This window comes from Phaethon aethereus, assembly GCF_964289735.1.
Source record: "Phaethon aethereus genome assembly, chromosome: 1".
In the NCBI taxonomy this organism is placed as follows: Eukaryota; Metazoa; Chordata; class Aves; order Phaethontiformes; family Phaethontidae; genus Phaethon; species Phaethon aethereus.
Genome location: NC_138575.1, coordinates 58,188,864 through 58,213,634, shown reverse-complemented (window position 1 = coordinate 58,213,634; position 24,771 = coordinate 58,188,864). Strand labels below are relative to the sequence as shown.

The following is a 24,771-nucleotide window of genomic DNA, read 5'->3' as shown; positions in this document are numbered from 1 at the left end:
TTTTTTTGCATGTAAAACTTTAAAATTATGCTAATAAATGAAAGAAAGGAGAGGCTTTGGTGGGAGAAGGTCCACTGATGGAAAGGGAAGCACCAATTGCCGTCTGAATCAGACGTCGAGGCAGACGGACAAAGAGGAAAAGTTATCACTCCAAGGACCCCATGGGGGCAATACAGCAAATATATTAAATAAACCTGGAAGTGAAACAAAACCAGAAACGACATTAGAAGATGTAACCCTCTCCCCCTGCAACTCCCCTCCTCTCCCATTTTCTCCTCTGGAAATGTTTGTGTGGAAGTGCCAGATTAGAAGCCCAGGAGGGCTTTTGACCTTCTCTATTTTTTCCCCTGGACAGAGCAGCTAAGGAGAAGGGGACCCTGTTCCCTGGACAGCTTGAGCCAGAGCTGAGATTTGCATGGGATTGCATCGTTTCTACCCTGGGAACCTTGGGCTGGCCGGGAAGATCCTGGGATAATCAGAGTTCTGATAGTCTAAGTGTGGGAATACCAATCCCGAGACACCGCCCGGTCACCCCTCGTCCCCAGCTCCTGAAACACCACACGATGGAAGCACGTCGTCCCCCTCTCCTGAGGCAGGGGAAGTGAATGTGAAGTAAGCGGCCCAGGCTCTTTCCAGGGGCCACGGCAGAGCTGGAACTGCTGAGCCATGGGCCAGGGCTTTCCCTGTTAGGCTGTGCCACCCCTCCCTAAATTCAGTTCCCCAGGTCTGCGCCCTGGCTACTCTTTCTTTTCTGCACCTTTCCCTCTCTCACAGGGAACCAGGCCTTATTCTCCTTTCCCTTGTACCAGTGAAATTCTTCTGATGATGAGGGAATTACTCCTGTTTATACAAGTCAGGGAGAGAAGAATCAGACCCTGGGCTGACAAAGTCCAGATCTCTTGCCAGAGATTCCAGTTCTCCTTTCCCCTGGTATGACCTTTCTTATGCACACAGGCTAGGAGAGAGATGAACAAAGTGTTGCTGCTTTTCCGTCTTTCTGCCAACTCAACTAATGAAATAAAAGGAAAAGGGATCCCCAGAGCAACATTAATTCTCTGCTTTCAACAGAGAATCAATAGAGAAAGGAGAACAGGAGTTGCTCCACAGAAGGCATGAATTACATGGACCCCGGGGGGATTTAGGTGTAGAGAGAAGTCGGGCTCACTCTGCCTGTAAGAGAGCAAGTATGGTTGCAGCGTGATCCTTCCACCTCTGCGAAAAGCTATAAAGCCATAAATAGGATGCACACATTGGGTCCCAGCCTAGTCCTTCCCCCTCCTTCAACCTAGGTTTTATCACACCCAGGCCCTGCAGTAGCCCCACACTGAATGAGCGGCTGGTGCTGTGGGAAGCATCCGAGGAGCTTGGGCAGAACCATGTCCTGGGCGAGCATCTCTCCTGACTGGAAAAGCAGCTTGCTGTTACCTGCCTTGTGCTCTCTCTCCCCGGCCAGCACTTCTATGCTATGAGGATTTCTTTCAGCACTTTCTTATCGTTGACATGCTTGTACTTCTTATGTTTCCTCTTCTGCGCCGGCGGCCGGCGTACTCGCTGCCTCTGTGAGACAGCGGCTGTGGTGAACGACGGTGACAAGCCTGCCAAAACAGAGGGGAGAGTGTCTGTACAGCGAGGGGCAGCTGGGTCATGTTGAAATACCTTTCCACACACACTATCAACAAAGAGCTCTGCAACAGGAGGGCCACAAGGCCTCCTTCTTCTGTTTTTCTATCCCTTATTCTCTGTTCTCCACAGCCTCTGCTCTCTCCCTTTTCCCACAGTGACCTTCCCCTCACCTCTCACTTTCCCCTCCTTCATTTCGCTTGGTTCCAGCCCCTTGCTGGCAGCCAGACGTCCTGGGAAAGGTCCCTCGGCTGGTATAAACCAGCAAAGGCCCATGGGATTCACTGGAGCTAACCAGATTGAAACCAGCGGAGGGCTCTTCCCTCTCTCCCCAGTCTCTCTTCTCACGCCTCCCTCCGCTCTACTAATGCCAAGATCCTTACGTCTCTGTTCACGCGGCCCTGGCCGGCTGTTCCTGGGGGGCTGACGGGACACCGCTTCACACCGACACTGCACATGGTCCTCCAAAGGCACAACGACTTTTTTGAATTTTGGCTTCCTTTGGACAAATTCGATCTTGTTCACCTATTTGGAACAGAGAGGCGAGCAAAAGATTAATACAGCTGTGGCTCCCACTCTGTAAAAATAATCAGTGTCGGTACGCTTCAGTATTGGTTTTCTTCCTAAAGGGTCAGAAGGCAGCTTATAGAGCACAGTTCAAATTCAGGGGCGTGTGTATGGGAGCTAATTCTGCACATACCAGCAGAGCAGACCTAGACCAGGCAAGTTTGGATGTGACTGGTTGTTTCTCCCATTCCTAACTATTCTTATAGTGCTTATCCCTGCTTAAGCAGGGTGACTGGTTGATCACAGACAGAAACATGGGATGTGCAGAACACTCTAGCCTGTTTCTGACAGATGTGATGGCAGAGACCTGGGGGCAGCCAGAATTAATTCCCACAGGATCCTACAAGAAGGGCAAAAGGAGAAAAACTCAGGCCCGATGCAAGCAAATGCAGCTTCACCAGCTCTGCTGAGGCCTGTCTGAATTTGTCTCAAGCTCTTTAATAACTTGCAGGGCTGAAGCCCTCAGCTCTGTGTTTCTCGGGAAAGGCGGTACTCTGGAAATTCCCTCGGACTCTCCACCAGTGCTGACTCAGAGGGAAGACTCACTGTTCCACATCCCACCACAGGGCACGAGCTTTCTAGGGGGTCCTCCCACTCCAGGAGTGGCCAGACCTGACCCCACTCAGCTTATCTAACAAGACTGTGGTCCCTGAAGTGCTCCGCAAGCTATAAATACTTGCTCTGCCGCGTGTCTGGGATTGAATTCCTCTAAACCCACTGCCCCCAGCAGCATCCCTCAGCCAGCGCCGAAGCAGCCAGGCTGTTTATCTTTCCTTGAAAGCCCACTCCACACGCTTCAGACCACACGCTGCTCACTAGACAAACACTTCCAGCCAAACAATAGAGAGACCTCTGTCCTCAAAGAAACCATTTCCAGGTCACTTTTTCAGGCTGGCTTTTGACCTCTCACTTGTTTTTTCCACAAAAACAACTCCTGCTCCCCCCACATTTTTCCCTCATTCAGCCTGGCTTTTCTGAGAAAGGAATTTCCTGATGAAAAGGGCTGCGTGAATACAACCTCTCCCAGCCAACCTCTGCCGCCTGCCTGGGGGAGTCTCTTACGGCTCAGGCAGAGGATTAGTATGGGATGAGTATTATTTTTAAACAAGCTGTCTGGGAGGAAGCTGTGAGGAGTTCACTGGTAGCTGTGAGGAGGGCAGGATCAGAGCAAGAGGTTACCCATCAGGTGTCTGCTTGCTGCTGGAGCGGGTCAGAAGGTAACCATGGGGCTGAGAAAGAGGAGAAGCTGCTCCAGTGCGTGTCCTGGGAAGAAGCTGCAGCAGCAGCAACAGGGGGATGGAGACTCACACTGCAAGACCTCCTCTTTTTGCACCACAAACAGTTCCTGTGATGAAAGCGTCCTGTTTCTTGTGCTCTAACACAACAGACAAGGCCGCCTCCAGCCACAGAAATAGCCCCGAATGGAACTGCAGCTGGGGACGGTGCCCTGTAGCTCTGCTACGGTGACAGTCCCCAGCTGCTGGACAGCACTGGCCCTCCCAGCAGCTGGCACGGACGTCACCCCCCGTCACCCCGCGCCAGAGGCTGCAGTGCTGTGTGGCTAATGCAGAAGACGTGACTGCAGAGAGGGTGTGAGGGAACAGACAGCTGTGTGAGCCTCGCACCTGAGACCCGCTGTGGTTTTGGCTTTGGGGGGTAGGGATGGAGGTTGGCTGTGGGAGGAGGGAGCAGCAGGAGGTATCTCCCTTACCTGGACATGCCGGACGCGAATCTGCGTGGGTCGACACTGCACGTTGCGGTTGTTGCAGCACCCGGAGCAGCGCTGCACCTCCACGCAGGGTGGCCACACCACAAAGTTGGCGTTGGTGCTGTCCACCATGTTGCGGGAGATTTCAAAGACCACTGCCCGTGTCTTGCACTCTGCCAGGACAGCTGGCTCTGCTGCTGCCAGAGCATCTGTGGAGGGCCAAGAGAAGAAGGGGAGATGAAACGGGCTTTGCAGCTGTTACCAACCCACTGCAGCCACCTCTGCTGGAAGAGAAAGACCCCACACAGCGCTCACACACACACATATGTTCTTTCTCCTTCTCCCACTCCTCCAGCTCCCTCCCTGGACAGGGCCATGCCTTGTGGAGGAGGCCCCAGTGAAACTGTGCTTCTCACTTCAGTGACGTTCCTAGGCAGGAGATGACAGTTCTTTACAGCAAATCCGCATCAGCGAGATTTAAAGCAGAGCAGCTTGCAGAGCTCCCGACTCCCTCTCCTGCCCTCCTGGGGTGTAACACCCAGCTCCTATGGGAGGCCCAGACCCTGCTTCTCATCTGTCTACACATCCATGCCCACTATAACTTCTACCCCCACACATGTATCACAGACGTGCATCTGCACCCACCCACAGCCCCTCAGATGAGTGCCCCAACAATCACAAGGTGCAACACTGCCGACTCACCTAGGCTTCGTCGCTCTCGAGACAGGACCACGGGGTTTTGACCGGTCTGAGTTGCATTCAGGTCCAGGCTTGAGCTGTCCTCCTCTGCAAAGGGAAAAACACGACCTAATAGCACCGGGTAGAAGCAAGAGAAGACAGCAGGCACTTGTGCTCTGCTCACTAGGCAAAGTGCAGACATGTGGGATAAGCCATGGCCCCAGTATGTCATGCTAGGTCTAAATCCACCAGCAAGGCCACAGCTGTGCTGGGACATGGAGACTCTAGGTTTGCTCTTTGCTCAGGCTAGGCAGTTCAAAGCAACAAGCCTATTGTGAAAAAGGGATCCCAGTCAGGTCTGGGAGAGGAAAACTCCAGCTCAAGAACGACAAAGCCTGCAACAGGGCTTTCTGGTGTCAGAGAGGAGTAGCAGAGGGATCCAGATCAGCTGGCTGAAACCAGGATATGGCAAGGAGGATCAAAGACCAGATTGGACCAGCAGAAAGGTTGGTATATAACACTGAGGTGCCATGCTGGGATGACTTGGGACTGGGAGAGTTGGGGTGTGAGGTGGCAGGTGAAGGGGATGAATGGTGGGAGGTGAAGTGCTTGCTTTCTCTCTCCCAACCCACTGCAGCCACTCTAGGTTAGAGTCAGTTTTATGGCAGAAGAACAGAAAAATATAGTTCAAATTACTTTTGCCCTATACTAGTCTAAGGTAAGCTGCAGGATCTGGAGGTAGTTCAGTCAGCGATGAGAGAGGAAGGCAGATAGCATTCAGGCCAGCCCTGAGCAGTTCCCTCCCACCCCACTGCTTTTTCCCATAGGAAGTGCTGAATAGAGAAATGCCCATAATCCCCATGGAGCACTCCAACACACAGCCCCTCCTGAGCTCCGGACAATGGCCGCGCTCGGAGATAGCTCCCACCCAGCCACAGCTCTTTCCTTCTCTGACCTGCTTTAGCAGCTGAAGGAAGCTGAATGGACGTCAGCATCAAGGGAGCAATTTTCTTAAAGGGAATTTGGGGCCAGTGGAAGATCTCTGTTTATCAGATGTGTGGAGGAGCAGACTTCCCATACCTATCATGTCCCATCCCTCTTCCTCAGTCCTGCCCTAGTGCAGCCCTCTTATAAGGGGGAGCAGGGACTTTGCTCTCCGCTCAGCTCTGAAGCAATTGCTGAAGGACTTGGGATGGGTGCACAGAGGCTGTATTCACAAGGCAGGAATCATGTGCCCAAGGAGTTAACATCTACATGTGAGGTGAACAGACAGACACCCTTTAAAGCAGCTGGAGAGAGGTGATCAATTCTAGGACACCATTCATCTCACTCTGAGGCAGACACCCAAAATGATATCTGGAGGATTACGCTCTAGAAAGGGCATGTAGCTCTTCCAGGGGGCTACAGAGGGTATCTGGATGACTGGCTTAGGATGGTCATGCCTGTTTTGCTGGCAGCCACAGTTAAGGTCTGCAGTAGTGTCTAAGGTCAGGAGAGCAGGATCTCAGCTCATCTGCCCCTGGAGCTGCCTAATCCTGGCTCCCTGTGCAGTCAGTGGAGGGCAGCAGCTGTGACATATACATGGGGCATGGACAGCACAGGGAATAGCCCCAGCCGCTTTGGGGTTATTTTGCTAATACACTTATTTGCTAATACACTAATTCCACACAGAGGAAGCAAACAGTGATGCCCCTCGGTCACTACCTGGAAGCAGGTGAGAGCCACAGGGTGCAACAAAGAGAAAGCTTTGCAGCACCGTTTTCTGTTTCGCTGACCAGCCTTTCCCACCTGGGACCTGAAGTGAAACCAGTGACTCAAAGCTCTGCAGCCCTCTCCCATACCCCTGGGCTTTTCAAGCCAACAAGAGAAGCCCATTTTACTTCTTAATTGTGAGGGCGGTTAGTAACTGTGATAGAGAGGTATCTGTTCCTTAGACACCGGGACATGACAGACTGCATGCATCTTCCCAGCCACTCCTTCCCCACCCCGCCACGCTGTGCCACCTGGCATCTTATCAAACGAGGGTGGGGGCTGCTTTTTGTGCAGAGGTTGAGTTTATGAGAGGAGAGAGAGGGGGGAAAAAAAAATAGCAACAACTGTTGACTAAAACAAATCTCCCATTGAAAACCAGGTCCCTCCCTCCCCCAGGTTGTCCTTCTACACCCCGGGTCAGCACTGAAGACAGTTGGGGTGGGGGACACCAGCCTGGGACAATCCAGCACAGCTAATTTTGGAAGTTGCCCCATTGTGTGGCTCATGGAGGGAACTGGCGAGGGCAGGGAGCGGCCGTCGCGGTGGTGGGGAGCCTCGTCGCCTCTTTCTAAGGCAAACAATAGCTGAACGCAGCTGGTGCCCTCCCCCTCGCATTCCCCCCCCTTGCCCCTCCAGGGCCGTTTTGAAAGGCAGCGGGAATGCTTTTGAGACTGCGCCAGTGGTTGGACTGGCATAGGAAACAAAAGCAGGAAATTCTGTTCCCCCATAGATAGTGTCTCGGCAAGGATTACAAAGCTCCAAACAGACAAAACACGAGAGAGAAGGCGAGCTGGGGGGGCCGGGGGACGACGGGCGGGAGCAGGGTTAGAATAGAAAGGAATTTGCTCTGAAGAGACCGTTTATAAATAAATTCCTGGGCCAGCCCAGCCGCCGAGGCGCGTGCTCCAATTCCCCCACGTGCTGACCCCTCCAGGCTTCGCCGCCCCTGCCGCTCACTGCGCTCAGCCCTGGCCAAGTGACCCCGAGGCACTGCAGCCCCCGGAGCTCTTATCTACAGGCAGGAGGTGAAGCGACACTACCCTGACTTAGCCCCTGGTCCGTATCTCACCCGTGGACACGTGCTCTGCTGCTCTCTTCCTAAGAGCCTCTGGGAGCCAGCAGCCTTTTGTAGATGCTAAACCTAAGAACTCACTCGGCCCTTTCCTCCTCTATCACCCTATTTCCACCTCCCATGCTGCTCCAGCATGAGCCCTCAGTGAAACCACAAACTCCACCTCCTAAGCTGATCCTTGGCCAGTTCAAGCCCTGCTGCCTGTGCATCTCTCAAGGTGAAAAGTGCTGACCTCAGTTCCTTCCACTCACTTTGCCCACCTCCTATCATTTTTGGAAGCCAGTGTTCCTCAATAGACCACGCAGTTGGGAGTATATAAAAAAAGGCATCTAGTTGTCTAACTCCTACAGGTTTCAGGGTGGCTGGGAGTGTACATAAACAGGTCTTGGGTCCTGAATGGTTCCTGTATTTACAGCAAGGTCTGTTGATAGTGTGCCTGCTGGAAAACAGAATATTCCCTCCCTTCCCCTCAAAGAATTAAGAAAAAATAGAGGAGTGTTTGGTGAAGAGGAGATTTACCTACGGAGTCTATCCGCAGGGCACGCTGGAGGTCGCTGATGGAGCGCACTGAGCTGCCACCCAAAATCTCATAAATGTCTTCAGGTATGGGGTCCCCCTGCCAGATGACAAAAAGAAAAGAAAGGGAGAAACAAGTGTTAGAGAGGTGATCTGTAAATACTGACTGCGTCACGGAGCGGGAGTGGGGGGAATCGAAGGAGCACAGAGGAGGCACAATAGAACCAGCAAAACGCTAACACATGCCCTCATCGAGGCAGGAGCTTGAAACCTGAGCAAAAGTGAGAGACCCCCTCTCACTGCCTCTCACAAAGCAGCCAAGAGACTGAAAAAGCCAAAAAATGCCCGGGATGCGCTGCAGAGCCTCGAACACTATGCAAGCAGCCAGCAAGGCTTCCTTCTCCGGTGCTGTATGACTTCTCCAGGTGGCCTGTCATTCCTGCTGCCTGCAGTAAAGGCGTTTTAACAGACTTCCCTTACGCTATCAGATAAAACCTTCCCAATATTTCCCTCTGTTATGAAACTCCCTCACGGGCTTTGTCAGATATCGTGTGTATGTGCGTGTGTGTGCGCGTGTTTTCAAACCACAGTGGCCCAATAATATACATCATTTGCATGCTCTTTAAAAAAAAAAAAGGTGGGGGTTGGAGAGGAAGATTGACCTTCGCAGCTGAGGCTGCTCCGGCATGAGCCTGCGGTGAAACCACAAACGCTGCAGGGAGGACATGAAAGACTGTTCAAGGTGGTGGGCTGAGGAGCTGATTTGGATGCACAAACACATGGGAGTTTGGATGTCATTGCATGCCAGTGCCAAAAAAACTGAAGTAAGCAGGTTTATAGACATCAGACGATGGGCCAAATTCAGGGTTTGCGCGGGCAGGTGCAACGCCATCAGTCTCTCGGGAATTTGACTCTGGCATCAGGCTTGAACGGGCCCCAGTGACAGCACTTAACAAGACTACAAAGGAGCAGTGTGGGAAAGCAAGCACTGATTAACACATACTTCCAAAAGAGTAGAAAAAGAGACGGAGGAAAGCACTGGCCAAAGTGTTTGCTTAGCTCCTAGCTCTCTTCATTCAGGGCTACTCATGTGGAAAAGCTGCTCTTTCAGCCGGGTGCTGGATGCTGTCTGAGCCACAGCCCTACACATGCCCCTGTAACTGAGAGGAGAACTTGGCTCGTGTGCTTGTGAAATGCAGGGATTTTCATGTGGGTTTTTATGGGCAGTTGGTGGCATGTGTGTGGTCCTTCTAGTGTACAGCTATTCCCTCACCGCCTGCCTTCAGTGCAGAACATTTCCCTTCTACTTGGAGTCAAGGAAAACTGCCAGGCAGGTGGTTAAACGTTGGTTTTTAAGCCTTGAGGGCTTTAGCCCAAACCTGCAGACACTTTTGCATGGCTGCTTGAGCCTGGCGCCCTCCCACACGTGCTTGTCCCTTGGCCACCCGCCCTTCGCCTCTACTAACAGGGCAATAGGAGTGCTCCCTCCTCAGCCCCGCTAGCCCACCCTCTCATACTATAACTTAAACTAGGACACGGTGGCTTGAAGGACGCTGCAGCCCAAGTCACGGGGCAGAAACCTGCTGGGATAGCTGCAAAGCAGACAACGCCAGCGTCTTAAACCTCCACAGCCAGATCCACCAGAGAGCTCGAGTCAGATCGAGCCTTTCTGCCCCACTCCGTCCCTGTCACTGTCACATCTCACCACAGATCTGGCTGTCCGCCCGCAGCAAAAAGCAGATTTTACATCCCCAGGCATTACTTCCTCAGTCTCCAAGGGAGAGGGCAGCAGCATCAGTGATGAATGCACAGCGAGAGAGAGACTTGTATAATTCAGGGATCACTGAATAGCTGCAAAATGAAGATGCCTTCTGACAACTCCTGCTGCGTGCGGAAGAGTGGGACCAATAGCCCAGTGCCGGAGAGGCTCCGCAGTGCTTCCCTGCCTCGCGCCACACACATTCACTGGAAAAGGGATCATTTGCAATTCCCAGTACTTGCAGCCAGAGCTCAGCGCTGGGCAGTGAAATTGCAGGCTTTTTAATGTTTGCACCTGTCAGCCAAATGCATTTGCGTACGAATGCTGCTGTGCGTGGATGCCCCTGGTCCTTCCTGACACTTAATACGTGTAGGAAATGGAACTTTTTTTTTTTAAACTCCAGCACTCACTGGGGAAGAGCGTGGGCAGGTGTTATGAGACTCGGTGACTTTGGAGGCAAGCTGGGAGGTGTCACCTTGCTAACTGAGCAGGGGGAACAGATACGAATCAGGGATTGCAAATGCAGGCCCTCAGGAGCTGGATTGCTAGGGACTGCCTGTAGGAATAAGCTTCACTCCCTGCTCACAGCGTCAGTTTTAGGTGCCAATTTTTTCTTGTTGCAGATACTATCAGCATGGCTACGGCATATCACCAGCCCACATGGCTCATAATCCTGTCCTCCTCCCTGGGGTTTGTGAGGCAGCTCTGCCAGTGACAACCGCAAGCCTGTGAAGCTCCTCACTTTCCTCTAGTGCTGCAGAACCGTGTCCAAGGCTGGCTTAAGAGCAGCTACGCAGACCTGAGCTGCATAGCTTGTCCTTGCTGCCTTTGGAGTCTGTGACAGGGAACTCTGACTCCCCATCCCAGCCCTATGCCTGGGAGGCTCTGAGACTGCGGCACCGCACACACCCAGGCTCAGGGCACTTGGTGGGGATGGGACACAGGGCAGCAGGGGTCCATCAGCCACCTCCACCCAATCCCATGGGGTCAGAAGGTAGAGGAGCATTGCAGGAGGTGGGATCCCCAACAGACCAGCCCAAGCAGCTGGTGCTTTTCCTGCTTAGCAGCTCCTCTGGAATTATTTGTCTAACACAAGTTAACAATCTCCTTTTTTAACGGCGCGGCAGATCAAAGAAGACTTTTGTCTCAATGGACTCCTGGCGGGCTGTCAAGTGCCCCAAGGCCTGGCCTCGTATTCCTGCGAGGCCCTGAATTCCTAGAAGAAAGTAAGTTTGTTCTTCCCTCCCTCCCTCTGCCCCCAGTGCCTGGCTCTCCCCCGAACCGCAGGGGCACCCCCCACTCTGCCAGTCCCCTGGCAGGGACGTCCCTTCCTCCCCTCTGCTGGTGCTTGGGGGGGCGAGAGCCGTGGCACACCTGACACAGGGCAGCAGAGCACCTGGGCAGGGGCCCTGCCCGGCCAGCAGTCGCTCTGCGCTGCGGCTGTGACGCTGGGGCTTCTTGGCGCGTCAGCTTTTGCCTCCGTCCTCCCAGACATCAGCAGCACTGTTTGGCCGCTGCAAACCCATGCACACGTGCAGCAATGCCCTGCAAAACAGGACAGTCCCCTGTCCCCGCTCCCCAAAATCAGCCTCCTCCTAAACTCCACCACCCCCATGCCTCTGGAGCTTTCTGCCAACATATGCTTTTGAGCGCCAGGGATGCTGAAAGGTCCCCTTGCCATCAGCCGCTACCGAGGGCCACAAGGGAATATGCAGGGCTGTGCCCTGGTCCTCCCTCCAGCTGTGCACAGGCGAGGGTGTCAGAGCCTTGCCCACAGGTGTGTCTCTCTTGGTCACACAGCAGATACAGAGGAGGAGGGAGCAAAGGTTGTGCAACTGGCAGGGCAGGCAGACCCTCAGGGCTCAAAGAAACCAGCCAAGGACACTCCCAAGACGAGGACTCCTCCAGTCCTCTTTTTTGAGGCGGTGTGTCTACACACCCACGTGTGACCGCACATAGGACAGAAGGGTAGCAGCAGCACCAGACCAGGGCAGGGAAGCACCCAGCTATCTGCTCCTCTGCCCAGGAAAGGAGGACTTTCCTGAGAGCCTCCACGCTGACCACAGCAGGGGATCTTGGCAGCAGGGTCTCAAGTGATCAGCCAGGCGAAGAAACCCAAACAAACAGTGTTTTTTAATTCCCTCTGAAGCTGATGTGAGGACCCTGAGGGGAGACTCCACCACATTCCCCGGCAGAGAGCAAGACCTGCAGCATCTGCCACCGGCCCGCTGAACCCCAGAAGCTCTTGCTCCCCCGGCACAGAGCTTCCACCCTTCCAGCACCACTCCTGGCTACACGGGGACCCCAACATCTGCTGGCCAGAGGACTACATGTGTCTCTCCCCACAGCAGGCACAACCCTGCTCACACGAGCCCCGTCCACGTGGGACAGTGGCTTATGTTTTCCTTCCTTAGAAGAATCAAACAACGTTTGATCTAGCTCACATTCCTAAAGTACAGCCAGGCCTACAAACCCTTTTCTCATTTCAAGGGGGACTCCGCTGCCCCACCCTGCTCCTCCACGCTCCCCCCACACCTCCCCTGTGAGGGCTGGAGGCATTTCCACCCCCGGGGCCGGTTGTGTACTAGCAGCACTGGAAACAGCGCAGGAACCAGGGTCATTCTCTCCTGCTGCTGCGCATCAGCTGATGGTGAGAGGGAGGCAGGGACGACTCGCCTGGCTCCTTCCACCAGTGCACCCCAGACATGTCATCCATCCTGGCTTCCACCGCTTTGTCCTTGTCACAGTCGCATGCTAGGAAGACTCGGGAAGAGCCCCGGAGACTTGCACCAGGAAGACGTGATGCAGAGCTGGGCCGAGGTTATAAGCAAAGCGCCTGGCCGCACCCCATTCCTCGGGAATTCCAGAAAGCCCTGCCAGTGGGGCTTCACCCCAGCACAACCACATCGGGCTCAGCCCGTCTCTGTAAGTGTTGCAAGGCAACTATTGCAGTCCCTGGGGCAAATGCAAATCGGTTTAGCATCCTCGCTTCCCAACTGGCAAATACCTTCCCGCTGAGGCTCGTACTCCCTCCTGCTGGAAGAGCTCCAGGGCCCTCCAGCTCCAGATGGGTGTGATGGAAGAGGGAGAACGGACTGAGGAGGCTCCATCTCCAGGCTCAGGCCTCTGCTGATCAGGGGGAGCTACTGTTCCCTGTGCACTTTCTACAGCAGGGCTGGGGAGGAGGTGCAAGCCCCTTTCAGAGGATGACTACGGTTCAGAGCCTGGTAGGAGTCATGTTGTACACGCCCGGTGAAGGGGTGCAACACACTGCCCTCAAAGTAGATGTGGGGGCTGGCTGCAGGCAGAAGCACCAACTCAAGCAGAAACCTTCTTGGTTCTCTGGTCATAAAATGATGAATACTATGATTCCTCCCAAGAAACCTAGAGCAAGAATTCACAAGCTCTAACCCTGCTAGGCTGTCAGAGAGCTGTGCAGTCTTTTAATGTGATTACAGCACAGAATGACAGCCCCCCTTCGGATCATACACTTCTATCTTCACCCTGCCCCAGCGCCAACCATAGCTGATGTTTCACATTGCATGTGAGAAAGAGATCCGAGCCACCCACAGAGGAAATACCATCCTCTGCCCAAAACAAACATAACCACTGGGCAGCCCACAGCTCTAACTGCTTCCCTTTGTGGCTTGGGCAAGGGCAAAATGGGCCCATAAGGAGGCGATGGGATGCTTCGCACCCAACCCCTTCCCGGCTGCCCACAAGAGGGGATGCCTGAAAATGAGGAAGAAAGAGAAAGAAATGATGCAAAGGGAGAAAAGTTTTGGTGGAAGGATATTTCGTGCCCATGACAGCACCCAGGCTGCAGATCTGACCCATGGTTTTGCCACCTTGGGTAGCACTGAAGTGGGAACCGAGTATCGTGCATAAACAATCGTGCCGGGCTTTCCGATCCCCTCAAACTGCACACGATCAGACCATGAACGTGGCAGGAGAGGTTAAAGGATTTGGGGTCCTGGGGCTCCCCTTCCTTAACCACAGGAAACCAAAGAGGGTTGGAGCGTACATACGTCAACCAAATCCACCACCTGGCCCCCACCCTGCGCCTGGCTTCTTCCTGAGCCGAGCGTGCAGGAGGGCTGCAGGACAAGCTGCTTGCGTGACCGTGCAAGCACAGCAGAGACACTCATCTCCAGCCTTCTCCCACGGCTCCAGCTAGAAACACACCTTCCTGAATAACCGTGCCACCCCAGCATCGGTGCCATCCAGCGTTGGTGCCTCTAGCCACGCTGTCCCCTTCAAAGCCACCCTGCCCTTTCTCCATCGGCCCCTCGGTGATGCCAGCTTGGGTGTCACGCTGTATGTTATTCTGGAGGTGGCAACTAACCGGGCCTCGGTCCCTGCCTCACGCACGCCGATGCCAAAATAACCGGAGGGAGCGAGATGCCCTGCGGAGCTGCCACGCCCCGGGGTGACAGCCGCTGGGCAAAGCCGCCGGCGGGGCAGGAGGCTGCGGGCTTGCCCGGGGCTCCCCGGCAGCACCCCTGCTCCCGCATTAGCCAGGGACCACTTCAGCCTGCTCTCCCCTTCCCCGGCAGCCTGGGAGGTTACACGGGGGTGGGTTTGTTTCCACGCGAAGCCTCTCCGGAGGGGCCCCGTCCTGAGGCGAGGCGACCCCTCCTGAGGCGGGGGGGGGAACATCCCACGCCGCGACGCGGGAAGCCGGCCCAACGGTTGCTCCCCCTCAGGGTGGGGGGTGGCCGGCTCTGCCCGCCATTAGCGCGCTCGCGCCCCTGCGGCGCCCTTCCCTCAGAAAGGGGCAGGAGAGCCGCCGCCCGCCCCGGGGCTCCTCGCCTCCCGCCGTGCAGCTCCGCTCCCCCCGCCCGGCCACTCCGGGGCTTCACCCGCCGCACCTGCGGGGCGAAAGCAGCCGCCGGCGGTCTCCAACCCCCCCCCCCGCCGCCTCCCCGCTCTGGGGCTCGCAGCTCGGCAGCACCGCCCGCTGCCGGCGACGGAAGCTCACCTCCAGGCGGGCCAGGGGCAGGGAGAGGATGAACGCGAAGACCACGCCGAAATTCATCCCGACTTCAGGCCCCGCCGGCTGCGGGCACATGGACGGTGAGCCCCGGGAGGGAAGCGGTTCCCGCAGACAGCCCCGCGGCCGCCCGGCCTCAGGCATCGAGGGCGCCGCGCGTTCCCATTTCCCCTCCGGGCCGGGCTGCTGTGGTGGGAGAGTTGCAGGAGCCCTTGGAAGAGGAGGTGGTGGTGGTGGTGAGGGGAGAGAGAAGTAATTCTCGGTGACTCGCCTGCCTCTCTGCTATCTCATAAGCCCGGTGGTAAAAAAAATGCAGTCCCTCGAAATTATACGCATCCGGAGTCTGCGTCTCCCTCGCTGCAAGGGATGCTTCAGTATTGCCTTTTGCTAGGTGGTCCACATGCTATTTCTCCTCTTGATTGTCTTCCTTTTAAAATATATATGTATGTAAAAGATTTTACATGCAGGTTAGCAATGACTCAATGTTCTTAGAAAAAGATGCACAAAATAATAATTAAAAAAAACTTTTCCAAAGTTTAGTACAAAATCCAAAAAATAAAATCTTCTTTAAGGTGTCCTTTTCTTAAAAATGCTGCTTCTCTTCCTTACTCCCGCTTGCTGTTTAGCGAAAAGTTGCTAGTGTACACTGAATTTCTTCCCCTTACATTAGATTCTGGCTCGCGTGCCTTCTTGTTCGAAGTGTTGGCGGTTTGCTTGGACGTGAGGTTTGCATTGGGTTTGGAGACAGGTGAGAGCAAATGTTTTCGCTCTGGGTTGCGTGTGTGTGTGTGCGCGTGCGTGCGTGCACTGAGCCTTGACAAGCCTCAGAGCAGAGCTGCTGCTGCCTCCCGCGCTCTGTTGCAACAAGAAAGGGGGGGGGGAAAGAAAAGGCAGAAAAGGTAAAATGAACGGGGAGGTGAGCGAGCCGATGGGTCTTTATTTTAGTCTGCAAGCTGCAAGAGAGACTAAACTGGCATTCGGGGCTGCTCCTTTTATAAAGGAGAGGAGATGGGTGGAGCATAACTTGCCATCCTCCTCTTGGCTGGGTATCAAGGCGAAAAATCTAGTGAGGGAGTAGCAGTCCATTGCTGACAAAATAAAAAGTGTGTTAATTTAAATGATAAATTAATTAAAAATGACTGATGCTGTAATAACCCGTATAATGTGGCTTTAATATCGCGTGAGGAATGGGGACAGAAATTCCTTCCTCCTCGGCAAGAGATAAGAAGAGAGGAGTTCCCAGCACGGTAGTTTGTTATTTTTTTGGCCCCGGGTTCTCGCTGTTGCAGTCTGGAGCCCATTTCTCTAAGCTCAACTCGCCTTCTTCCCTGCCCTGCTACACCACTAGCTCTGGGGAGAAAGACAGCTTTAATATCTTACATCTCTTTGTGTGCAGGAAAAAAAAAAAAAAAGCCAGAGAAATTTAAACGTTGCTACAAGACAATCTGGTGTTGCTTATGGCACTGGGAGGTATTTTGCTGCATGATTATCTCCACAATGTAATAAACATCTGAAGGGAAATTAAGCAAGCAGATATTTGCTGGGGGGAGAGGGATGGGGAGGGGAAGGTTGCTAACAGGTGAGTTCAAGAAAGAGTCATATCCTATTGAAAAAACACCCGTACACACACCCTCCCATCTACGTACAAGTTATCTCCCGGTGCGGAGTTGCACACTCGCAAAGCACACTCCAGGCATGACCAGGAGGGGTTTCTGCACCATCTTTGTGCAGGCTCGTATCCACCGATCCATTCCTGCACCGTCATGCACGGCAGGCACTCGGCAGGCGTTCGCTCTGAATCCCAAGCATCTTCCCTGCTTTTTCTATGCTATGCACACGCTTCTATTTGAGCCGCTCACATGCACAGCTACGTGCAAATTTTGTCTCATTCACACATCCCTGGGCATCCATGTGTTCTCCTTCATTCTCTCCCTCTCTCTTCCTTTCTCACATACGTACACCCACCGGCATACCAGTGGCCTCATCTCACAGCATCACACATGCTCCCTTAGACTCTGTAGGTGCTTGCGAGTCTCATGCAGCCAGCCCGCTCTAAAACACATGGGCTCACACCAGCACTCACGTATGCACCATCCAAAGTGTCTGGGTACGAGAAGCAGCTATCAGAACCAAGGAGCAGGCAGCCCACCAAATGCTCTTCTGTAGTAGGCATCTGACAACACCCCCCAGCTTGGCTAGCTACACCCCTGAACCTGACTTTGGTCTCACAGATGTGGATATTGGTCAAGAAGCACAGGGTCACCAGAAGGACTGGGGGTCCTCCATACCTTTCTTAAAATAGCATAGCTCCTCTGCTCCTCCCATCACAGAGACAGGTAACTCAAACACAAAATGAAAGGTCTTACGGTAGAGCAGCATGTCAAGATGCTCTTGGGTCACAAGGGATCACCAGCACTTCACCCTGACCCAGAAGAAGAGGGGGCAGATTTCCCCACAGGTGGGGAGTTCGTCAGAGCCAGGCCACCTCCAAACCCCGGCCCATCTGAGGTGCATAAGTGCAGAGATAAGGAGTGTCCTGGGAAGCCCTCAAACTGAGTCTGAAGTGGCTCGGTCCCAATTTTGGAGCTCAAGTGGGAGGAAGTGGAAATGCAATGCACACCTTTGCTCGCTTCCACTGCCAGAGCGCTTAACAGGACTTTACCTTAGATGCTCCAGCTGTGCTAGCCCTGTCCCACCCCAAATTCCTCAGGACGCTCTTAGAATTCCCCTCATTCTCCATCCTGACCTGCCAGCAGCGTACCAGACATTTCATGTGATGACAATTTGGCTCTGACCCCCCGGCAGTGTGAAGCTACTGCCCTAATGTCTACCTGGGCGCTGAAACTCCTTCTGAAATCTGTAGGAGGCTCCAAAAAAAGGTTTTAAAAGGGTGTGGTCCATGTCGCCTCATTCCAGATGGCACTGGCCAAAGGAACTCTGTAGCCCTGGGCTCCTTTGTGGTCAGCAGGGGGAAAGCCAAGGGTTTGGGATGGCCAAACCAGCTTCCGTAAGTCCTTCTGTCTGTGTAGAGGGAGCCGAGTGCAGCTAGGTCCTGAATGTCCTTGACCCCATTACGTGTTTTAAGTTCATAAGGGGTAAATGGAGGCTCAGGTGTCCTTTGAGGATCTCTGCCCTCGAATAACCTGGTGTGGTTCTACCACCTTCACACCACCTTGTTCAAGCTGTGTAGGGGGTCCCCCTCGCCATAGTGGCTGCCTGGCCAGGACAGAACAGCCTGCATGTGGGAGGGTTGATTCAGCTCCGCATCGGGGGGAGACAGCACTGCCGGAGCGGAGAAGGACTCAGCAGTAAGCTAGCAAGGACTGCTGCAAATTTCTTGCTCAGTTGAAACAAGAGCTGCTGCAGGGCCTGGTTTTTGGGGGGTTATGTGTGGTGTGGTGGGGGTTTTTTTCTTAAATATCCGGCTACATTACATGCAAGCTGGGATAGAAATAGAGTTATTTATTTTCATGTGGATGATGCTGGGCAGTTTTTAGAAGCTCGACATCAGAAACAAAAAGCGAATTCCCACTGAACCTCCAGACAGCAAGGAAAAGGATGTTTGGAATTTGACTAATCATCTACCTATGACCCTGCCTGGAAATAGAGCAAAATTATATTCAAGCCACTCGGGCTTCAGTTGCTTTTCCTACTCTTTCTGCTTTTAAGACAGGCAAGATTTTTCTCTAGTGAGGTCTTTAAATGCAGGCTGTGCCAGTCTTACTGGCATTGAGTTCAACAGGGGTGCATGCACTTAAAACTGCTGTGCCCTGAGCTGGGCGGGTACTCCTTTGATTCTCTTGCTTTTGTGAAATTAGTTTGTCATTATCCCACAAATCCCTAAATCTGATGGGGACGACTCTACCTACCCCTCACCTGGCCTGCGGGGTGGGCGTGGAGGCCTGCGGGGCTATCGATGTCCCAGGCGTCACAGGAAAAGAGTTTGAAACCACCATTGCATATGGCGAGAAGATATTTCAAGGCTACACGAAGCAGCTGGACCATAAAAACGTCCTGTTAGAGCATTGTGACTTGACAAGGTCGGGTGGCAACTATGGTAGCTGGCAATGGCCCCGCAGACAAACCGCAACAAAAACAGAGATTTCATAAGAGCCTGTAGCAGGGGTTTCTTATTAAAACACTTTCACCACCACTACAGCTTTCTAACCTGCGAACAGCTGAACTCATCTCCTCGGTTATTTTCTTATCACTAGGGAAGAGGGCAACACGTGTCTGAGGACAATAGGCAGTTCCTTGCTGCAAGACTGCTCTCCCCTCATCTCATATCGGTGGAAAAAATGATCTACTAGCCACCATCCTCAGAGGCACGATGTGAGGGGTGATATCTTTTTTTATTTTTTTACCTTTTTTTAGAGCGGGGAGAGAATTGTGAAACAGCAGGAAGAAAAACAGGGCTTACAATGGAAAGCAAGACTCAGTCTGAACAGCTGAGTTGTCTCAGCCTCTCCATGATGAGTCCTATTTTGAAAAACAATCAATGGAAAGAAATTAGGAGGTGTTGACAGCCAACGTGTAGTCAGCCTGCCCACGCAAGGTATCTAACTTAGGTGTTGCTCCCGCTACGGTCTCTAAGTTCAGGAGAACGATGAGCAATCCCTACGCCTACCCTGTGGGGCTGCCGCAGCCGTCAATGGAGGGGAGCAGCCGTGACACTGAAATGAAGCACCTAGAGTAAGTTTCATGCCTAGTTTACACCAGGAGGCCCATTCCATGGGCGCATCAGTTTTGCGCCATGCCGCCCGCTTGTATGAGGTTTGTCCCGACCCAAGCGATCGGAGCAGAGTCATCGTACGCAGCTTATGCCGCTGTTTGCCCCAGAGGCTGCTGCCATGGGAGCTGCCCCGACTTCCTAACGACTGAGTTTGGTCTAACAGAGGAAGAAAGCAGGAAAGGAGAAGAGAGACCAAAGGAAGGAGACAGAGGCAGGCAGGGAGCCTGGTGTTTATATTTGATGCTGGAGGAAGGCAGAGCCTCGGGGTACCCAGGACTTGCATAATTCGCCGTCTCTCCCCTGCTGCTGGCAGGGGAAATGCTTTCCAAGGATGAGTAAAGCCCTTGCAGAGCATCTGGCTCCCGGGGAAAGGGAAGGTGTCACCTGGCAAGCAGGCATTTGATGGGGCCTGCCTCTCTCTCCCAGGCAGAGGGGTTCCCCCTGCCCCTCACCACCTCCGTCATCTCACACATTCCTGGCAGAAACCTGGCAGAGAAGAGAGGATGGGGAAGGGGGACGAGCGCACAGACTCATGCAGGGGGAAGAGCAGGGACCCTGTCGATGGCAGAGCAGGCCACGCTGGCTGCGGCTTGCAGCCCCACGCTTCAGGGTGAAGGAGAAGGCAAAGGCATTTCACATCACCGCAGATGGGCAGCTCGAGCAGGATTCAAAAAGAGAAGGCAAAGCTGGCGGGACTGATTTCCCAGCGCTTTCCCATGTGCATACACGTTCCAGGTGGGGAGGAGGGGATGCAGCCTTCCCTGCTCACGCTACCATGTATTTCTGCCCCCACCCCCAGCCCCAAGTTTAGGGTAGAAGGGAACAATTTCCTTACTCTGGCAACCATCCATTATGTCTATGGATCTGCTCCCCACCCCATTCCCCCTCTCTTTCCTGTTTTGATGGAAGGAAAAAATGTTCTGCTTTCCTTCTTTATTTTTCCAGACTGGTGAATAGCACTCGAAAGGAATTTCTCTCCCTCCCCCTTCCCCTCTCCCAGTATAATAAATGTATACATATGTGTGTGTGTGAGTACACCACACATCACAGGTCATCTGTTGTTTTTGAAGAGGCATATACTATTTTTGTTTCCAAATTGATTAGGTGGGCAGCGGTCCCCCGTTCCACTGACGCCACCCCAAACACCGCTTCCCCTGCCCTCGGCCTCCGCCACTCACCGTCTCCCCATCCTTTGCCCCTGGGTCCGCAGCGAGCGGCGGCGGCGGCGGCAGCAGCAAGAAGGAAGCTTGCTGAGCTGGAGTAAAAATAGCCCCAGCAGTTACTCAGCTCAGAACGTAACATGACTCATGATGTGAAATGAAGATGAGGGTCGAAAACCAAAAGCAAGCGGCTCTCCCTCCCCCCCCCGTCACCTGCTATCGCTGCTCACGTCGCAGAGCAAAACCCACTTTAAATCCTGCTTGCCGGGGGTCAGGGCACCGGCCAAGGCGGAAAGCCCCGTGTGCACTACCCGTGAGAGCTGGTTCTCCCGCCTGCGCCGATTCAGTTGCGCCGACACCAGCGGCGGGTGGATTTGGTGACGCTGCGGCCAACCCTCAGCTCATTTACCTCCCGTAAGCCCCGCGCACGACTGGCATCCCACTGACAGAGCGGGGCGAAACGCCCTGCGGCACCCTTGTGCCGGCGTAGCCAGCGGCTGGTTCGCAACAGCGCAAATGCAGCCGGGCACCCCCCTTTGCCTGCACCCGCCGTGGCCTCAGCCTGGGGGGGGGGAGACGAGCGGGTTCGTGCCCACAGCCCGCCCCGCGCCCCGTCCCCGGGCAGGGTGCCCCCCGCGCGGTGTGGAGGACACCCCGCTCCCCGGGGCGCGGGGGGAGAGCAGCACCCCTGGCATGGCGGGAGGCAGGCCGTCGCTATCTGCGGGCCTGTGTAATAAAGGAGGGAGCTTAAAAATAGACTTTGAGCTACAATGCCGGAAAGGCAGTGAGACGTATAGAGCGGGCGTGTATTTATCCTACACGCCCTGCGTCCGATGCCCCGCTGGCATGGGGACCTGCCCCAAAGCAAAGGAGCCACTCGCTGGCCACGGGCGCTCGCCGAGGGGCCCACGTGCCAGTCCTCACCGCCGCCTCGACCGCGGATGGCGGTGGGTGCGTGGGGTTGAGGGGACCCCCGAGCTCTGCCTCGCAGGTACCAGAGCTGCTCAGAGTTGCTCACCCACCAGCCCGTCCCAAGGGTTTTTTTGGAACAGTGGGACACGTGCCTCTTGCCCATGCCGGACTGACCCGATCTGCAACTCCTCCACCCCCCTATACCCAGACAAAGTGGCATCTCTCAGGACAAAGCCTTTCAATAGATCCCCTGCCCTCTGCCCTCTCCTGAACAATGAGAAATCAAGGAATATTGTCCGAGCTGAATAAAAAGATCTAAATTTAGAGTGTCTGATGTGTTCTTGGTTTCCTGCCATGACTCCCCTCCTCCTCCCCAGCCTCCCTCTTCATTGCTCGCTAGCCTTGTGCACAGAAAGGTTTCTGATGGGGTGAGATCACCACCAAGACCCTGTCTCCCCAGTGATGAGGCAGAGGGGAATTCCGAGTTTGACTCTAGTCTCTATTTTTGTAGGGCAAGGAGGAGGAGAGCACACCGTTTTTTGCCTCACCGGCGTAGATGTGCAGAGAGGAGAGGGAAACCTAAGGTCAAGAGAGAGAGGGAACTTTCTCTCCCACTTCAGTCTCCTCGTGTCCCGGCCCTGACGTGCCCCAAACACTCCGTCCATACGTTTCCACCTGCTCAGGACATCCTTGCCTCCAGGTCTGCCACGGCGAGTCCTTGGAGCAGTGCTGCCCCTGTGCTGTTCCAGCCCAGAAGCCCTGGCTTGTAGGACCCTCGCTGCCCTCCCACTTTCCCTGAGCTAGTCTGGCAAGAAGCAAGCAGCTCAGAAAGAGCAAATAGAGGCAGAAAAAAGCCTGACCCAACCGAAAAAAAAAAGTCAAGAGGGGAGGGAGAGGAGGGGTGTTATCCAGCAATGTACTCCTGATGTTTAAACAAGGGACTCCCTTGGGTTTGTGCCTGATAAGGCTGGGTGTCAAGGGAATCTATTCATTTGTTTTCCTCTTTAAACAAAAAGGCCTTCCCATAACCACAGTGAGGAGGGAGCCAACACCTCTTGATGAACAGACTTGTCTTAAGTGCACACATGGGAAGCCTTTCTGTCTTGCTCCTGGAGAAGAAAAAAAGCCTAGACCGGGAGTATTGACCACAGTGCTCAGTATCAGTGGAAAGGGGAGCGTGGGCCAGCAGTATTTTCTGCATGAGGATGGACACCAGGAGCTACGTTGAGCTTGCCAGCACATCTGCGGGGTGTCTGGAGGTGCAGAGGTCCTTTCCGATAGCGGGATTCAGGCAGATGGGCTGGGGGACTGCCTTAAAAACAAGGAAAACTCCTCCCGCCCTCCCCCAGCGTTGAACAGAACCACCCGAGAGCCTCCTCCGACCCTTCCCGGCTTGGTGGCTGAGTCGGCGAGCAGGTGGAGCAGGGCTTCGAGGCCAACCAGGCTCTCCCACACCTCGCTCCTCTTTCCCTGGCTGCATGATCTGGCAGGGGGGGAGGGGGAGAGGCGGCGATTTTGAGTCTTTTTTTTTTAAATTTTATTATTATTATTAATTTCTCTTTTGCCAAGAGTTTGGGGGCTGGCTCTTCGGAATGGTGCTCACGTGTGCCAAAGACAACAGGCCAAGCGTGCCAGAGCCATCGGTGGGACAGGAGGGGTGAAGGAGCAGCAGTGGGTGCTCACAGGAATGGGGAGAGCCACCACAGCCCCGGCCGATGTCGTGTGAGCAGGCAGAGAAACCAAGCGGGGCTGGACTCGCTGGGGCAGCGGGGAATGCCCCCCTTCCTTCCCTCTCAGCCAGGGTGAACGGCACGTGGGACTCAAGAAGCAAACGGGAGAGCAAGGAGCCGTTTGTTGGTGGAGGGTGAGTATAATGCCTGTTCCCAGCTCGGAGGGGTTGGCAGCGCCAGAGGTGGGGAATGGAAAAGCTCAGGTCTCCCGTTCCACATGCCGCCTCTGCCAGAAAGCATGAGGCTAATGGATGCAGCAGGGTGGGAAGGGAAAAACCAGCCTCAAGGCCGGTGGAGATGAGACCTCTTACCATGGTCTGGCTTGTCACCAGTGTGAGGGAGCAGCAAGAACAGGGCTGCTCCACAAGAGAGGACAAGCCAGGAGCCAGGAGTGACCCCAGCCCAGCTGGTGACCCTGCTGATCCAGGTACAGTCCCTCAGTACCTGAGCAGAGACAGAGAAGGGACTGGAAATGAAACGACCTATAAAGTGGGTCTAGAGTCCATCTAGGAAAACCAGTCAGTACGCCAGGACGGCAGGAGACAGGACCAGACGTGGGTACAACCTACAGCACAGCTGGGGTTAAATGGAACTCCTGGGCCATGAGGATGTCTGGGTGTAAGTCCCAGGTGAGGCTGGCCAGGACAGATAAGGCCCAGTAATGCACCTGGGGTCTTGGCAACCATCAAGGTATGTTCTCACACCTCGTGGAGGTCTGGGCTCGATGGACGGCTCCTTGTGAAATGCCCTGGCTGCTGTTGGTTGGGTGACACATAGCTGGGGCAGGGACATGGACCTGGGTCAGGATGGTGGCACAAAACCAGGGCAGGGTCACAGTGGGGAGACAGGGGACTTGGGGCTAGGTTGGGATCATAACTTGGAAGCAAGGCAGAGACATGAATCTGCTTCAGAGACACAGAGATGGAATAGGGGTCCCAGAGGCAGGCAGATATGGGGAGGCGTGCCAAGACCCCACTCCAGAGGCAGTGGTAAGTGACATGGGAGAGCCAGCACTGAAAAACAGCAGGGACAGAAAAAAGGATGCAGTAGTGTCCTAGGGTCACTGAGGAAGCAGTGGGGTGCAAGGTCCATGGCCTTCACCCAAGGAGGAGGCGTGGGGCCTCAAAGCCTGAGGACCAGGCTCCATCGTGCACAGCTCAGGGCTGTAGAGACCTCAGCTCATGGTCAACAAGCAGCAGGAGCGGGGCTGCCCCACACAGGTGACTGACCCAGGGCCAGGCACAACCCCAATGCGGTCCCGCAGGCGATCATCAAGGTGAGGATAGGGTCAGATTCCACTCACAGCCCCAGACAAGGCAAGGTCCAGTCAGGAGCAGCAGGAGACAGGGCTGGAGACAAGGCTGCAGCATTAGGTTCAAGGTGCATCCTGGAGACAAAGCTACCACCAGTTAACGTCTGGAGTCCATCTAGGACAACCAGTCAGGGGAAACCAGGACAGCTGGGGACAAGGCCCGGCACAGATACACCTACAACATAGCTCAAGCCAGAAGCAGGTACCTGGAGCTGAGCTGAAATGGAGCTCCTGGGCAGAGGGGTGCTGGTACCAGCTGA

General features: G+C 54.4%; 1 protein-coding gene across 1 annotated transcript; it reads right to left on the bottom strand.

Moving 5' to 3' along the window:
* Positions 1 to 1,458: 1,458 nt before the first annotated feature.
* Positions 1,459 to 14,809, bottom strand: PDGFB (platelet derived growth factor subunit B; the record flags this gene model as incomplete). Its single annotated transcript, XM_082014118.1, has 6 exons — positions 1,459 to 1,595; positions 2,004 to 2,145; positions 3,899 to 4,104; positions 4,598 to 4,681; positions 7,917 to 8,013; positions 14,654 to 14,809. The coding sequence occupies 6 exons, from the start codon at positions 14,807 to 14,809 to the stop codon at positions 1,459 to 1,461; spliced, it is 822 nt and encodes a 273-aa protein (XP_081870244.1).
* Between the last annotated feature and the right edge of the window lie 9,962 nt (positions 14,810 to 24,771).